The sequence below is a fragment of the Tachypleus tridentatus genome, chromosome 9 (genome assembly GCF_004210375.1).
Source record: "Tachypleus tridentatus isolate NWPU-2018 chromosome 9, ASM421037v1, whole genome shotgun sequence".
NCBI classification, from domain to species: Eukaryota; Metazoa; Arthropoda; class Merostomata; order Xiphosura; family Limulidae; genus Tachypleus; species Tachypleus tridentatus.
In genome coordinates, this window is record NC_134833.1 from 99,969,030 (window position 1) to 99,986,603 (window position 17,574).

General features: G+C 33.8%; 1 protein-coding gene across 3 annotated transcripts in view; it reads left to right on the plus strand.

The window, feature by feature from the left end:
• The first annotated feature begins 2,953 nt into the window (after nucleotides 1–2,953).
• Nucleotides 2,954–17,574, plus strand: part of LOC143225870 (tectonin beta-propeller repeat-containing protein 1-like) — a 73,498-nt gene continuing 58,877 nt past the window's right edge. The window contains exons 1-6 of one of the 3 annotated variants that reach the window (XR_013014119.1): nucleotides 2,954–3,254; nucleotides 5,554–5,820; nucleotides 6,475–6,657; nucleotides 8,201–8,323; nucleotides 10,368–10,490; nucleotides 11,690–11,870. Coding sequence is in view for 2 of the 3 variants with exons in the window: in XM_076456026.1 (XP_076312141.1) it covers nucleotides 5,596–5,820; nucleotides 6,475–6,657; nucleotides 8,201–8,323; nucleotides 10,368–10,490; nucleotides 11,690–11,870 (835 nt within the window). In the remaining variant the exon portion in view is untranslated. Of the gene's footprint in view, nucleotides 3,255–5,553; nucleotides 5,821–6,474; nucleotides 6,658–8,200; nucleotides 8,324–10,367; nucleotides 10,491–11,689; nucleotides 11,871–17,574 lie in introns of those variants that run through there. The other 2 variants (XM_076456026.1, XM_076456027.1) reach the window with 2 other exon arrangements.

The window sequence follows — 17,574 nt, forward strand, 5'->3', positions numbered from 1 at the left end:
AACATATGAGATATAGAATAGTGTCAATGACAGAATAAAACACCTGTAATGAATTTGTTCCAAACCAGCTACATTTCCGTATCTGCTAGAGCATGTCATCCCCAAACAACATTAACTGTGAAATATGGAACAGGACAACAACTTATTTGGTTTACACCTGTTACCACTACTGGTGTGCGTGCTATAACTGTAAAACCCTTATGGACTATTTCTCATCACTACCTTTTAAAGTAACAGAATTTATATGGTCAGCCCAACAGCATCGCCTAGTTGAGAAACCGATAGAATATGGCAGAAAAACAGAGTGAGAAGAATTTCAGGCTCAGTTTGAAATAATTATTAAATTAATTGAATTAATTTGTGAGTAACAATGCTTTATTTTTCTTGTCCATTTAAAAGGATTAATATTAAGTGAATTAAGTAGTTTTCCAGCTGAGAACCGTAACAACTATCAAGTATTTGTGGCTACCTTATTGAAAAGGTTCGGTGTGACACACCAACAGAAAGGTTCTCAAGTAAAGTTCAGGAGCAAAATATGGAGGATAGAAGGGATTTGGGCCAAATTTGCTTAGGTTTACAAAGGCTTACAAATATAATCCCACAAGGAATAACAACTTATTCCAAAGAATTTCAGGAAAAGTTATTTGTTATAAATGTGGAAAACATGGCCATTACATCTGAGACTGAGAGAATCAACAGCTGATAATAAACCAAGGAAACAATACTGTGAGGATGAGTTCTACAACCAAAATATTAGATTAGACGTAAAAGGTAAAATTCAGCTGAGGCTCCTCCATCAGAACCAAATTAAATAAGAAGTAATTATTTAAAGAATCCAGTATGTGACTTAACAGTTTCATTGGTGGAAAACCTTGAAAGATATTGATCAACACTGATTTTATAACTACAATTGTTTAACTAAATCTGGTAATAAATGTGGAATATTGCTTCCAGAGACGAAGAAAGAAGATCAATGCAAATATCAAATGGACAGTAATCTCTAGCAAAAGGAAAGTTCGGATCATCTCTCACTGTGAGAAGATTCTTCACATCACAGGATGTTTGAGTAATTAGTATTGAGGAGGAGTGCATATTGGAAATAAAAACACGGATAACGGAAGATTATTAAACTATGTCTGTCATTGGCTGTCCGCTTGAAAGTGTTGTCTGAATGCATTCAATAGTGTAGTGCTAAATGTATAACTACCGAAATGCATTTAACCTTAAAGTGGTAATAGTTTGAAATAATGGCAGTACTTTATTCCAGCTACAAAAGAGTAAAGGTACGCCGTGTCCACGTGTTTTCATTCCTGTGCATCTATCTCCAGTGAAGCATGTAATTTTGTCATTAAACATTAATTAAAACATTAATTGTAGTGTACTTCCTTTAGAAGAACGTTAAAGTATATTTACAGAAATAACATATTTCCATAGAAAAATCATGAGAAAATTCGCAATTTCGCTCATAAGATAATGAGAATTTGTCTTATATGTCACTACGAAATATTGTGTTTGGAGTTTGGTTGGTGTACACCATACTTATTGAATTGCATAAGAGAGTTATACTTTAGCTGAACGGTAAACAGCGTTTGGCACAATGCCATCATATACAAACTAAACCACCTACAAATAAATCCTACGATAGTCAAATGGATTTCAAATTTTTTAACCAATAGAACAGCACAAGTAAAAGTCAATAAAACCATATCCAAATTATTTAATATAACGGCAGGAGTGCCCCAAGGATCAGTCCTCTCTCCACTTCTTTACATAATTTTCGTCAGTGACATACCTTTTCCAAATCTAACATACACACACAATTCACAATACGCAGACGACATCGCAATCTGGAGCACCTCCAGAAACCCAGTAATGGCCATGTCTCGCGTACAAGAATCACTAAACAACGTCTCAACATGGAGCAACAAGTGGAGGGTCGTGTTAAATCCGACAAAACACAAGCAATCACCTTCTATAGAAAACTAAAGAAGCAAAGGAAAAATCTAGAAAAAATAAATCTATCACTTGGAAACACAACCATTAACATGAGCAAAACATCACATTCCTTGGCGTCACTTTCGACACAAAACTAACATGGAAAAACACATAAACAATATACACTCATCAATAAGAAAAGGATTTCATATCTAAAGACTATAACTGGTAAACAATCAAAATGCGCACCGAACACCATTATACAAATATATAAGGCTTACATCCGTCCACTAATAGAGTACGGATGTCAAGTAACATACAACATGTCAAACAACACACTCCAAAAAATCCAAGTGCAACAAAACAAAATATTAAAATCCGCATTCAGTTTACCATCTTTTACACCAACAAATTATCTACACCAAATTAGTAATTTACCAACTATAAGAGATAGAATAACAGAACTTTCTATGAAATATTATCGAAAAGCAGAAAACAGAAACAAACTAACGGCATCACTACACAAATTATCAAGTGCACCAACAAAATACATATCACCATACAACATATTTCAAGAATCACAATCCACTCAACAAAGAGTCTAAATACATAAAACTATGCTATTAACATGAATTCCTTTTTTTTCAGGTACAGGGCACACGACAGGCAAAACTTTCGGCGCCTGTCGTGAAAGTGAGTTTTCTCGGGTACTCCCGTTTCCCCACATCAAAATCTTCAGGCATTGATTTCTAGATCCCAGCCCAGGCAACCTTTTTGCCCGACCCAGAATCGGGCCGTTTGATTTGATCTGAACTTGAATGAATTACATTCATGTTCACATCTACCCAACTTTTTCTTTTCGAGACAGGTCCCGACCTTTCCTTCTTTCCACTGCTACCTTTGCCTCCACCCAAAAGACCATTTAGTGAGACATTCCCCACCCAAAAAGTCAAGAATAATAACGATAATTAATTTATTAAAATAATAATAATAATAATAAAACCACCATTTAATCCTAATAACAATTCACGAAAGGGGACGAAGAGGAACTACAAAGTTCCTGAACACCCCAGTTGGAGAGAGAACTCTTCGGATTTCTCTCTCTCTAAACTGAACCCCTGCCACGTTAGTTTAGTTTAGTTTAGCGTGGATCGATGAGATTTTGTTGTGTTCATTTGGTATAGTGGATCTTCTAGGTGGCAGTATTTTCGGAAGAAAGGTTCAGGCTGATTGTTATACTATGATAGTGAAAGTAATTTTGTTGCCGTACTCTGTGTGACTCTGTTATTCGACTGTATGTGTATAAGTGTCTTTTGCAGGTAAGGAAACCAAATGTGATGTAGAAGGACGTTCATAACAGAATAGGCTAATTCTGTTTAACTGATGTTTATTTTCATGATAAAAATTTAAGTTAAAGTAACTCTAACTCTTTATGATAGAGCATCCTCTAAACTTCGCTGTAAAGTTGAAATGAAATACTGAAAGTCAGCTCTTACCATTCAGACATTTATCAAGCCTTCCCTTAGTCTCTCTTAAGTCTACTGCATTCACTACATCTGAAGGTAATCCATGAGGAAGGCCAAAAAACAACATTGTTAAAAACAAAGATGTTTTCTCTGAACATGACTCTCATTCTCCCCAGATTTGTATTTATGTTTTCTAGTCCTGCCATTCTTACCATTCTGTACGAACAAAATATTATGTATTATCAACTCTCTTAAAAATTTTAAACATATCTTCTCTAATTTCTCTTTTTCAAAAGAGGGATCTTTCAGAGATCTTAATCTGTATTCTTAAGACAGCTTTTATATCTCAGGTAACATCCTAATAGCCTCCCTCTGAACCTTTTCCAACAATTCTACGTTGTACTTAAGGTAAGGAGTCCATAACTAAATACAATGTCTTAAATTTGGTTTATCCAATGATCTTTTCAATGAAATTATAGCTTCCTTAGATTTTTATTTAATATTTCTGTAAATACAACATAAGGTTTTATTTGTTGTATCATTATACGAATGGTTTCAGAGGCTGATCAACTAAAATAACTATGTTAAGGTTATTCTTATCAAAATTGTACTCGTAATTCACATCATGCTATCTCACATCCATGATCTTGCATTTATTTGCTAACCCACCAAATAATCAGATCATTTTGCAAAGCAGAAGCATCCTCTTTTTAACTAGCAACATTTGTTGTTTAATAACATTAGCAATATTAATTGTTTTCTCGAGGTTCAGTCTGCAGTAGCATAAAGTTTAGTCTATGGATTTTTTTCAAACTATAAAAAAGTTCAGTATAAGTTCTTCAAGTAACACTGACATTGTTAGAGGAAGTTTTTGTTCTCGTTGTTTTATTTCCAAAAGATAACAAGAGGCCATATGGGCTGCATAGGCTATATAGTTTTCTTCTACCATTCTATATATATACATCCCCCCTTTTTTTTTGTTATCCATCTGAGATCTCTAAATACTCATCTAATCTCATCTCAGGCCTGGAATGAGAGCACATAACTTGCAATCTATAGATTTGAAATCTTACCAATAATATTATTTCCTTCTCAATTAGAGGAGGGATTATAATATGATGGTCAGTCCTACTGTTTGTTGGTAAAAGAGCAGCCCAAGAGTTGGTGGTGTTCACTAGCTTCCTTTCCTCCAGCTTATTACTGCTAAATTAGGGACAGCTAGTACAGAAGACTCTTATGTAACTCTGCATAAAATTAAAAACAAATCAGACCATTTCCTCTAAACCTCTTCATTGTTTCAGCTTCAACCACACTTAAAAGCAAAGTATTTCATAAGCTAAACAACAGGTAGCTAAACTGCTGTTATGTCACTGATCCATGTCATAAATTTCTGTGAAATAATATTACTGTTTAATTTTTTTTTGTGTGTGTTCACAAAACATAATCTGTGTTCATGAATTATAGGAGAATTCAAATTCCAACCACTTCAGACCATTGCTGTTAAGTTAGGTGTTAACCTGAAAGTTACAAAGAAGAAAGAGTTAAAAAATCATAGCCAGGATATAAAAATTAATAAACTTGATGACATTTACCAAATGTGTCATAAAAATGTTACTCAATATTTCATACACAAAGTTGGGCATTGACGCTGTACATAACGGATATATGAAAGAAGCTTTAGATGTGATTTTACAAGGAAACAAATTTATTTTCTTCCAAAAAAAACAAATTTTCTTAGAAATAAAAGATATATATATTGGTGTTGTACTTTTATAGTCTAGTATATTGATAGCAATATTAGATCTGTTGAATTACCAATCAAATGCAAAGAACAACTTTAAAGGATGGAAATTTTACAGATTGCACTAATAAAATACAAATGAAGATATGTAAAGAATGCAGATTTATAGGTAACCTTGTTACATAAGACAATATTATAGATAGAGGAGATATGATTGCATTTCATGAGCTTTGTTTTAATGGAAAATGCTGAAATTTCATAATAGATGCCAGACAGTAATTTATTAGAGATCATAGAAAGTCATTGAACTTGAGATGGTAAGAGATGCTTATAATCTTTTATTAGTTTCATTGATAAGTTAGAATAGTAACTAAGGTGCTTGGTGTTGAAATGCTTTTCATTTATTTTCAGATATAACATGGGACTGTAAATGATTCATAACAAAATAAGCTGATGCCTGCAACTAATTTGTGGATTACAAACAGTTTAGGGAAGGTGTATACTCTCTCAACTCAAGATCAGAGGTGGAGAGAGATACCTTTTGGTGGAATTGAGATTAAAAGGCTTTCAGCTGCTGAACGATGTATATGGGGAATAGGAAGTGATCACCAAGTATATGTTTTTGTTCCTCGAAGTGATGTTCCCATACATTATCAGGAAATTACATATGAAAATCAGGTAAGTGTAAGTTATTAAACTTTAACAAAGTTTATTGATAGCAAAATTGAAGCTTGAAATGCGATAACATTTATAATATGTATGACAGTAGTAGTACTTACAGCATACAGGTTTGCATATGTGACTGTGTGAATCATACATTGTGTAGTCCAACTGTTGTGTATTTGTGATTGTTGTATTATTGCATCATGTTATTGGAATCTTTTAAGTTTTCTCTTTGTTTTAATTGAGTATTATTCCTTCATAATATTGTAGTTTATGGAACATTCTAGGCTTCAGTCAGACTATAAATATGTCTAAAATGTGCAGTTGAAGTTTGTTGATTACATAGCTAGACAGAGAGATAGATCTATACTGCATGATTGTTAGTTGAGCCTTAACGAGTGTATAGTGATATACATTTGACTTGTTTTAATATATTATTTTAAAACAAGTGGACTGTGTGCTGTTTATTGTTGCAATTTATTGTCAACAAATCACAGACATCTACTGTAAAGAATCTGGCCCATAAATTAAATCCTAACATATATATTCTTTTTTTTTTTTAAATATAACTAATCTTTTATGTTGTTTACACAAGTTCGCATGGATTTCCTGGCATGGGTTTAGATTGAGTATATGCTGATAATAATTTTGGTTTCAATTATTTTACAGAGATGGAATCCTTATGGAGGATTTAGCAGTAAACTGTTTCCAACAGACCGTCCATCTTGGAGTAGTGAGAATGGACTACAGTCTCTCTCAAAAGAAAGCTTCAAACTTCCTTCAGCTAGTTGGCAGTGGGAAGGGGAGTGGCATCTAGAAGAAAATCTTGATGGCCAACCATTGGGTATTGAAGTAAATATGTTTTTTCATATTGAATTTTTAGTAAGAATTTAACATTAGATTATGGTCTTAGGTTATAAATTTTGCCAACAATTATTTACGTAGTATATATGATACTTTTTTGCAGAATTTTTTGAAAATATATGAAATGGCAAACTTTTTTGTAAACAGATATTTTTTCTACCCATAAAATAAATAATAATAAATAAAAAAATACTAAATAAATAAAATAAATAAAGCTATGATTAGATACTGTTGTAAGCTTTGTTTTTAATGTGATTATTTGTTAAGTAGAGGGAGCTATGGGTTTTAATGACATAAAGCCTAGAAAGTTCTAATCTGACAACACAGTTTTCTCATAAATTTGAAGCTAGGTTACAAATGCAAGAAGGCCTGGTAGTGGCCAGGTGGTTAGGGCACTTGACTAGTATTCTGAGGGTTGTGGGTTCTATTTCTTGTCGCACCAAACATGGTTGCCCTTTCAGCTATGGGGTTATTATCATGTTAGATCAATCTGGAACATTGGTAAAAGAGTATCCCAAGACTTGGTGGTGGATTGTGATGACTAGCTGGCTTCTCTCTAGTCTTACACTGCTAAGTTAAGGATGGCTTGTGCAGACAGCCCTCAAGTAGCTTTGTGTGAAATTCAAAAAAATAAACAAGATAGATGTGAAGTTTGTAGTGTGTAATTTGAAGATAGAGAGCTAAATAAACAGTGTTTTGGGGAAGTGTTTATAACACTTCAGTTACTTTGTACAAGTAAGGTGATTTTTGCATTAGTTCTAGTGCTGTTAAAGTTTTTAACATCATAGGAATCTGTAAGTTCACAACAATTTTGACAGTGTACAAGTGGTTAAGCTTGTAGAAATGTTAAAGGAGGAAATAAACTAACTTGTTAATATTATGTGGACTACCCATTGAATTATTCTCACTGGATAATTCTAGAGAACCTGCCATCAAAAGAACAAAGTTGCAACATCTGGTGTTGGAAATATGATATTATTTTGGTGAAAATAAAACAGAACTTTGGCCAACCTTTAACTGTTGAAGATAACAACCAACCACAAGATCAAGTAGAAATTAAATGAGAACTGAGAAGAAAGAGATAGGAAATATAAAAGGAGGCCAGGGAAATTGAGACAAAATTTAAAGATCAAGAAAAACAAAATTGAAATGGATATAAACTAGAAGTGACAGTAATTTAAGTTGCAAGAATAAAATGCACTACTTAAAGGAGAATTAAAAATAAATTTCATTGAAGAAAAGATTAATGAAATTATTGTAGATCTACAGATTTCTTATTACCACCTATTTTAAACTGTTTTGTATTTTTACATTTTTTGTAAATAATTATTAAGATGGAATTCTCATCTTATAAACTTGTTTGTTTTGAATGTATTGCAATATAAGGCTTCCCAGTAGAATTTATAGATCTGTGTGGCTTTGATGAAGTATTTCCATTCTTGTGATAAAAGTTAATGCTATAACATTGATGAAACATGCTAAGTATAGATGTAAGTTAAAAAATAAATTTTATTTTTCCTTTTGTATTTAGGGTTGGATGTATGCTGTTGACTTTCCTCGCCACTATTTCCCAGAAAAACATTGGAACTCCCTGGTGCGCAGAAGAAAATGGATACGTTGTAGATGCTATTCAGCTGTAGACAGATGGGCTCAGGTACAATAGCTAATAAATAGAGTGAAGAACAAAATTTAAGGGTTCTTAATTGCACCTATTTAAAGTTGTTAGATGTGTGAACCAAATATCACAGATGTGAACTTTACAACTGTTGTCATGGATCTTGCTTAGTTGTCTATTTTGAACTAGTGGGTAGTAAAAATTATATTTTATTGTGTACATGACTTAATGTTATAAAAATATTTTCTAAGCATTCTTTGATAGATTGTTTAGGTAAAGTATTCATGATGAAACTTTGAATAATGGACGGCAACAACAGGCAGTTTCCGTCCATTCTTCAAAGTTTCATCATTTTTCAAGCAATTGTATAAGTTCATAAATTCTTAAAATTGTTGTGTGTTTTAGTAAAGAATAAAATTTCAACTAGAAATTCATAAACTTATTGTGTTGTAATTTTGTAACAGACTTTAGGACTACTGAAAATAAAATTTCTAAAAGTGATTTGAATGTTTCTTGGAAGTACTAGCATTGTTACAGTAAAGCTATCAGCAACATCTATATATTTTAAAGTGAGCACTCTGAAAAGGCCCATTGATGTGCAGATATTCAAACATAGTATCTAGAGAAATTTGAAATGCAAGTCAAAAGTGCATTTGTGTTAGTGGAGAAAAGTTTCAAAGTAATGTAGAAGTATTCATATTAGCAGTTGTATATTTAACTTTGATTTCTTTCAAATACAAACAGTGATAATTGGACATTGATGTTATTTATTTAGTTATTACGATCATTTGTTGCAGTATGTACCAGTTTGCTCTAACTCTTGATACAGTAATAAAGTTTATGGCAGTTATAGTTTGATAAGAGGGAAGGATTAACTGCTGCTGTCATGACTATTATTGCGCTTATGGTTAAATATGAAAATCTGTGTTGATTTTACTTTTTAAAAGGGGAATTAAATGTATTTCAGACAAATCTGGACTCAGCTCAGTGGAATAACAAAACATTTTGGTTGTGTAATAATGCTGTGCATATTTTATTGTTAGGTACCATATAATAATTACAAATAAAAAAAATTATTGAACAATATTTTAAAAATATTTCATAGTACTGTGAGAGAGAAATACAATAAGCCTGTTAGCTGCATAACAAGTAATTTTTGGTTTTAGTAAGTTCTAGGGAGTATTTAATTTCTTTCTAGTGAACATAGAAAATGTTCCACCAGAACATGTAGTGTGAGATGTTTTATCAATGACATATATCTTAGATTATAATTTTGTCTTAATAACATGAAGGGAGGAATGATAAACGTTTTTGTGTCTATCTGTTTGTATCTACAGATGTCAATACATAGGCTCACATTGAAGTGAATCTAGATAAAATAAGCTTTATGGTAAACTCAGTTTCATGATGAGTGTAGCAAACTCGTGTATAGAATGAGACTATAATTCATACTTCATGTAAACAAAGAAGTATGATAGACCATTTGTATCTTTAAGTGTGATGTTCCTTTCAGGTTTCCTGGCTGTGTCTACTGTTAGCTCTTTATATCCAAAAGGAAATCAGAATCTTTTGAACAGTATGTGTACAAAAAAGAGAGCAAATTATATTAGTTAGCTTTAATCATATGAATTATTTTTGTATTTGTTTTTTTTGTATGCATCTTAAATTTTACAACCCACATTGTGTTATTAGAGTTGGAAATAAGAAAAATTAATTTTTTTTAAAGTTAAAAGTCACCTTTTTCATCATATTATGATTGTGACTTCAAGTTATCCTTTTCTTTGAATTAGAATGGTCACAAGTGTGATATGATTAGAAACAAAGGTATGGGTATATAGTTCATGAATTTATCTTGTATATTGATTTTTTATTAGAATTATGGTCAGGATCATAGAATATAGAGGTCTGCAGTTTTAGGAATTGTTACTATTCACTTGACTTATTTAGTTTGAGTAGTTGATTTCTGATGACAGAAGATACACTATTAGAATATTATCACATACTGAAAGTTTATCTGATGTATGCATTCATAAAACTGTGATATATCACAGTCAGAGCTGATTATTTAGTATTACTTATGTAGATTTCCAGCATACATGGAGATCCGGTGGAAGAACCTTTTATTGATGTGTCTGTTGGAGGATCTGAGATACCTGGTGGAGACCCTGACATTCTGGCTGTGTGGGCAGTAACTGTTTTGGGTCGAGTGAGTGTTCTCAACATTCTTTTCATAATGTTAGATAAATTTAATGAATACTTAAAGTGCTATTTACTGTAGTAGTCTGATTATAGAGAAAAATACTTTGTCATTTCTAGTTTATTTTAATTTGTTTTTGGTAGATGCTTTTATATTTGTTAAATAAATTAAATTCAGATCTAAATTACATCCTTTGAAATAAAACATTACCACTTGATTTGTTTAATTAAATAATTTATTTACATCATTTTCTCTGTGTGAAAATGTTTAGAAACCTTTGCTTTACCTTTTCTGGCCTGTACGTATTCGGTATTACCCAGAGAAGGTATGTTACATTAAATTAAAAAAAAATTGTTTTTAGGCACCCAACAGTTTCCTCCAAAGATATTGTAACTGAAATGTAGAGAGTTAAATTTTTCTTTTGATATATGTTTTTTTAACAATTTTGAATAAAATAATAAAAACTGTACTTAGCCTTAATTGCCATTTTTTTTAAACCTCCTGTGGAAGTTATTTATTTTACTTAAATAATTGTCTTACTAGTTAATATTTTGTCTGTACAAATTGAGTTTTGTAATTCAATCACTAGGCCATACCTACATTCAGTCCTAGAATTCCCATTTTTACAAGGTTGGTGCTGAGTGTATTTCAACGCATTATGTGTAATGGATGTATAGGCTATGAATAATTTTTGGTGTAAAATAGATTGAGATAAATATTAACTATTTTTATAGGTATAATATTAATACAGTTTTTATTACATACTTTCTTTAAAGAAAGTGGCCTACCATATGCTTTTGTTATTCTTACTATTCATAAATGTATCAGCACTGACTACTAGATCAGTCATTATGCAGTACATGCATAATGGTATAGCAACTGACAATGCTACACAGCAGTTTTATTGTATTATATTTAAAATGTTGATTAAACACAACAACTTATGTTTCAAAATGTCCCATTGTTGTGATGAGTGGTTAAAATGTCTGTCTTTCCAGATTTGGAAACTTTTATTAATGATGGGCCAAAGTTGAGATAATATTGAATCCTTTCATTACTACTGTAGAATATTATATTAAGACCTTCATAATATTTGTAATTTTTAATGATATTAAACTAATGTTTTACAATTATATGTATAATTATAATTTACTAATTTTATTTCCTTTAAAATTAGCATATAAAGTAAATGTGAACCTTATCTTTAGGTAATGTTTCGTTATGGTGTAAGAACAGTTGCTCCTGAAGGCCAGGGCTGGATCCATATTACAACACCAGCTGGATGTGAGGTCAACCAGATTTCTGTGGGCCCAACAGGACTTGTGTGGGCAGTGCTATGGGATGGGTGCACAATTGTCAGAACAGGAGTAACTCGGGAAAACATAAGAGGTTGGGAGAAAGTAAATATATTTTGACTCAGATGCATGTAGCTTAGTTGCAGGCATGTTTACTAGATCCTAAACTAGCTAGTTAAAGTATTCATCATTAATAGCCATAGATGACTGGTTGATTGCAATATACAGTGAAAAACATATAAAGATTGATCATTACTAGTGCTTTCAAATGATTTTGATGAAAATAAAAACACTGTAGTTGATGTGTTTGGCTTCAAACCAAATGTTCATCTGGGTATCTGAAGTGTCATTTCTACAAGACTTGTCAGTAAATACTTTTTAACTACTAAAATTCAACACACTCATGACACAAATTAACAATGAAAGTCAGTAATTCAGACCACTTACTTAAAAGCTTTAGAAATAAAATCGAAATCTCGTTTTCATTAACCACGTACATTTCACACCAATTACTAATATAAATGTGTTTAACTGTCATGAAGGTTACATTAGTTTTTTTGTTATCAAACCTTATCCTTCAGCTTTAAAACCTTGTTTTTCTATAATATTTTCCCTGTCAGCTCATCTGTTTGCTTTTAGTAACTCACCCAACCTTTCAGTGCTAAATCCTACTTTCACACCAAAATCCAGTTACAATATTTCTCATTCTTTGTTTTTACTCTAAGTTCTCCATGATAGGAGATCCCTTCTTGCTGGCTTTTCATCATTATAATTGCTGATACTCTGGGGTATATTACTCCTTAGTCATAATATAACTTTTCTTCTCAGCTGTATAAAGTTGAAGGATTCAGCATATTAGAGTTTAGAATTCCACTAGCTAGTCGGAAAACAGAAATATCAGAAGTATCAGGAATTCAATCTTGTGTAACAAAAGTCTGGATAGAAAAATCTAGTATTGATGAATTCTAATTGGTTGAAAGGTCAGCTAGGTGTGTAGGTTGAAATGGGGTCATAACTTGGTTATGACTATTACTCCTCTCTAAAAACTATTTTTAGAGCTGAGTAATATGCTATTTCAATACACAAAGTTATTTCAGTTTTGTGTCTGTTGATGTGTTTGTATTTTTTCTGTTTGTATGGCTGTGCTTTGGCTCCTCTTCTGACATTTGTAATACTAAAAATCTACTTTTATGGTTGTTCTTCAAAGTGCGTATGTCGTCATTTATTACTTATTGCTTAAATTTGAGTGTTCCAGTTTGGGGCCCTACTGTTCTGACTAACATCTTGGGGTACAAAGTTTTGCTTGACATCTTGACTATTTTTTGAGTATTTTCATGCCTCTTTCTAAAAATGACTAGCTTTTGCTTATTTCTTCCAGTTCACAGTACAGAGACCACACTCATCTAATCCTACAAAAAGCAGCACAAATGGGATTTCTGATTACAGTGGGGAAGCCTGTTCTTACACCCCCCTCAATACTCTGTTCATTTGGGTAGGATTTTCTTACCAACTTCAGTCATACCTGGTCCTCTTCTTTTTTCTCACATTCCTTGCAGCTTGAGATGTTCTGTCATCGTGGGGATGTGGGCTTCTTTAGAAGCTCTCATTCCCATTGGTCAAGCTCAGATGAGTTCCTTTCAGTGGACACTCTTAGATCAGTGGAACTTTCTCAGATCCCTTGTACTATCCTTTTACCCTTCTTTTACTAATCAGAGCCAATCTGGCTTGGTGGTTAAACAGAGACCAGAACCTGGCAGAGGTTCTACTCACCTCATCTGGATTTGTGTGTTTCATGGACTCATTTTCAGAGAACTGAGGTTTTTACCTCAACTCCTTGGAGATTTCCTGTTTTTAGTAAATCAGTTCTTGGATCTCCTTTTGGGACCACAGTCATCACATTATGGTCTTAAGCATGCTATTTTCCTGGCTCCTTGAACCTGGTTTTCAATCGGCTATCTTCTCCTAACAAGATTCTCCTCACGCAGTAGTCTCTCAATCCGTAGGTCTTTAGATGGATGTGTTCTCAGCTTGGGACACCTCGTATATATCTTTATCATGCACTAGAACACTGAAATTTGTTTCCCATTTCACACCTGCTAAATCTTGGAGGTGAATATGCTTTGTTAAGATTGGAGGAGTTTTGGTCTACTGCTGACTCCATATTAGCTGGCACAACCATCATTCCCAATATTCCAACATTTACTTGTATAACTTTCCCTACCATCAAATGAGTCTCAGTCCCTTTTCAGTCAACCTTGGTCAGACGTTGTTCATCCAGATGTTACCACGCTTTGTCTTCACTTGTGGCTTGTGTCAGGTCCATTGTCTCAGACCAGGGACTGACTCCATATGTTCATCTTTCCTTTCCTGATCCATTAGACTTTCTTTCCTGTCCATTTATCCTTATCTTCATGTTCCATTTATTTCCTTGTCCTCTTTTCTTGTAGATGTTGTAGAGCAGGTATTTATGCCTTTAATTTTACCCACTTTTTCTACCATTCCTATCAAAACAAATTGCACCTGTGCACATCCGTTTTTTTCCCACCATATCACATTCTTTTTATACTTCAGGGAAAGGGGTAAAGAGAACACCAGTTCCAGAAGTAGTGCAGTACCCAACTAGTGTGCTTTGTTTTCATCTTAGAGATACCCACTCATTCTGGGCTGTCACTGTTCACTTGGTTTCTATTTAGTGTGCCTAAACTGGCTCCTCCATCTTTGCAGTGTGGATTCTTTCTAGCTTTTTGTGAGGGGAGATAAGATTGTATCAGAAGTTAACATTTTTCTTACACTGAAAAAGATTGCTGGTATGTGATTTTCTCCTCTTGCACAATTCCCATCCTTTCTCCTCTCAGCCAGTGCTCTTTTAGAGCCTGGCATTTCTGGAAAGTGAGGATTGAGTGCAAAAAATAGAGAGAGCTAGCTGAACCAGTAGAGTTTGTGCAATACCACTGGTAGAGAATAGTCTCATAATATGTACGTGTTCAAAAGGAGCATGAAATTGATGGGGTAGAAAGACTGGAGTGCTGAGCATGAAAATTTTTAGCAATACTTAGAGGGCAGGTGGAAGGATGAAGTAGCTTTTTGTTAGAAGGGATAAGTTCTCATTGGAAATACATTTTCAGTGTAAGAAAAATGTTAACATTACCTTGAACAAGTGACATTTCTATAGAGTTCACATATGCTTTTGCTCTAATATCTCATAGAACATGCATTCCTGGTGTTCATGAGCTATTCAGTCCATAAACTTGTATTTGACCTATACCGTTTTAACTGTGTTGCCTTCTGTAGCCATTGTTGTGACAATGAACACCACACTTACTGTAGAACTGGATCCTACATACGTGCTAACTTGTTAAACATGTTAACTTTTACTTTTGACCATAGAAATCCACTAATACTTTCATTGTATTTTTGTTGGGATCTTCTTCCATTACAAATTCAGTACTATCTGTGGTGCAAGGTACAAAATTTCACTTTATGGTTGTTATTTTCTGCCTGTTTAATACACTTACAAGTTGCATTTTCATGCATCTGATGCTGTTTTCTGCACTGAAATAATGTTAAGAAAATACATAGAAAACTGTGATTTATTAAGTATTTCAACATGCATGATTGAAAATATTTTGTTACAATAAAATGAAATACTGGTTATATGAAGCTTTCATGACTTTTAAGCTACTGTTTATGAATTTCATGTACCACTAATAATTTCATCAACTCAAATATGTTCATTCAAAACAATTAAAATACTTTGCACAACTCTCATTAAAAACAATGTATGTACTATGAGTCTGTTACTCTTATCCTGCCATGAATGCACATTACCTGCTAAATATTTCAGTGTCAGACTTGAAATAATGTCTCACAAGTATTAGAGAAAATAACAGATATTATTACACATCAGATAAAGATAGTTTTGTATTATAAAGTTTTAATATTTGGGTTGTAATCTTTCTTTCCATTCACATGTTAAATAATTGTCTACATTATGCAGTTGATTCACTTGTATTGTACAACATTCATGAATGGCCTCATGTTATGTGAGATTATACACTCACATACACATTTATTTAGACTTGTATGTTATCACATCATTAATAGCTTTTATCAAACTGCCTCTGGATCCCATTTGAAGTCTTTTGTAACTCTCTCAAATTGCTTTGTAAAGCTACTGGTTGGTAACTCATTTAGTAAAGTGCTGCCATGTGCTTATCTTTATTTAGGCATCACGAAGTGCTTAATCACTGACTATGTTCAGCGGAACTTCAACTCTTCATTTTAGATTCTTCAAAGTCAAGATTATTCATTCATGCTGTTATTATAAATTAATATACACACAAATGAAACACATCTCTCTTTCTGTCTATGTATATACAGAGAAGATATATACTTTTTAGGTCTACCAATAAAATGATCTTGTGAGAATTGAGCAGTATTTATAGCTGTTATTTTCAGTTGTCCAAGCTGTTGAAACTGTCTACTAGGTATTGCATATACCAGTACTAACTCTCTTGAACTTGTAAAAAATACCCTTGGTCTGGATTCCTGTATGTGGTGAGGGGACCTCCCAGGTAAGGTTCTGTTCTTTCATTTTACCTCCTCTGGGATCTAAACATCCACCCACGTGTTTGCCATGCGTGGTGACCTGTGAAGGGGAGGAGAGGATCCTGGTGGTTGAGGGGTCCAACCCTAACAAACCACTTTGGCCTTGAATTTCTGTAGACGGGCAGCCTTTGGGTGGCCCCCTTGGGTCAGTCGGCTGGTCCACTTGGGCTAGAGTCAACCAAGTGCCAGTGTTGGAAGTTCTCAATGGGTGTTGTGGACATTGTGTCTGATGCTGGTGTTTGGGTATAGTGCTCACGAAACCCTGGCGTTGCTGCATTGTCCTTGCATGACATTGTAGTGCTCCCCTCATAGGGCTCCATGGTGGGTGGGGTCAGTGGGTACTGAAATTTTCCTGTTCTCCTATGGATCCTCCAACAAAAAATTTAAATAAAATAGTGAGAAAACAGTCAATAGATAAACGACCACATCTTGAAGACTCTGAGCAGCAATCTTCAACATCTGTAACACCTGTACCCCATTTTCTTATATTACATTCTCTTTCAGGAAAACCTTTAGGACAAATGTCTCCCTTTTTCATTCAGAAGGGACTAGAGGGACTTGCTGGCTCTCCAAAGTCAGTGAAGAAGCTTCGTTCTGGAGACATATTGGTTGAAACATTCACATCCCAATACAGAGAACTCCTCTTGAATTCAAAGGCAATTGGGGATGTACTTATTGAGGTTACCACTCATGCTACCTTGAATTCATCATGAGGAGTTATTGTTAAGAGGGATTTGAAGAACATCCCTGAGTCAAAGATTCTCGCTGGTCTCTCCACTCAAGGAGTTTCTGCAGTGAGGCACATCTCCACTCGCAAAGACAGAGTTGCACTGCCGACAGAAATCCATGTTTTGACATTTACATCATCAGTGCACCTGCCACCATCAAGGCAGGTTATCTAATTTACAGGGTACGGCTGTACGTTCCAAACCCTCTTCGATGTTTCCAATGTCAGATCTTTGGCCACTTAAAGACGTCCTGTCTTGGTTCCCTGACATGTGCTCGTTGTGGTGGCAAGGACCATGATGCCTATGAGTGTCGCACAGACCCACATTGTATAAACTGCAATGGTTTCCACCCTTCCTACTTTCATTCTTGCCCAAAATGGTTGGAGGAAAAAAAGGTGCAGCGTTTGAAAACGACCCATAACATTAGTTATCCTGAGGCTCGGAAATTGCTGTCCGCCACTC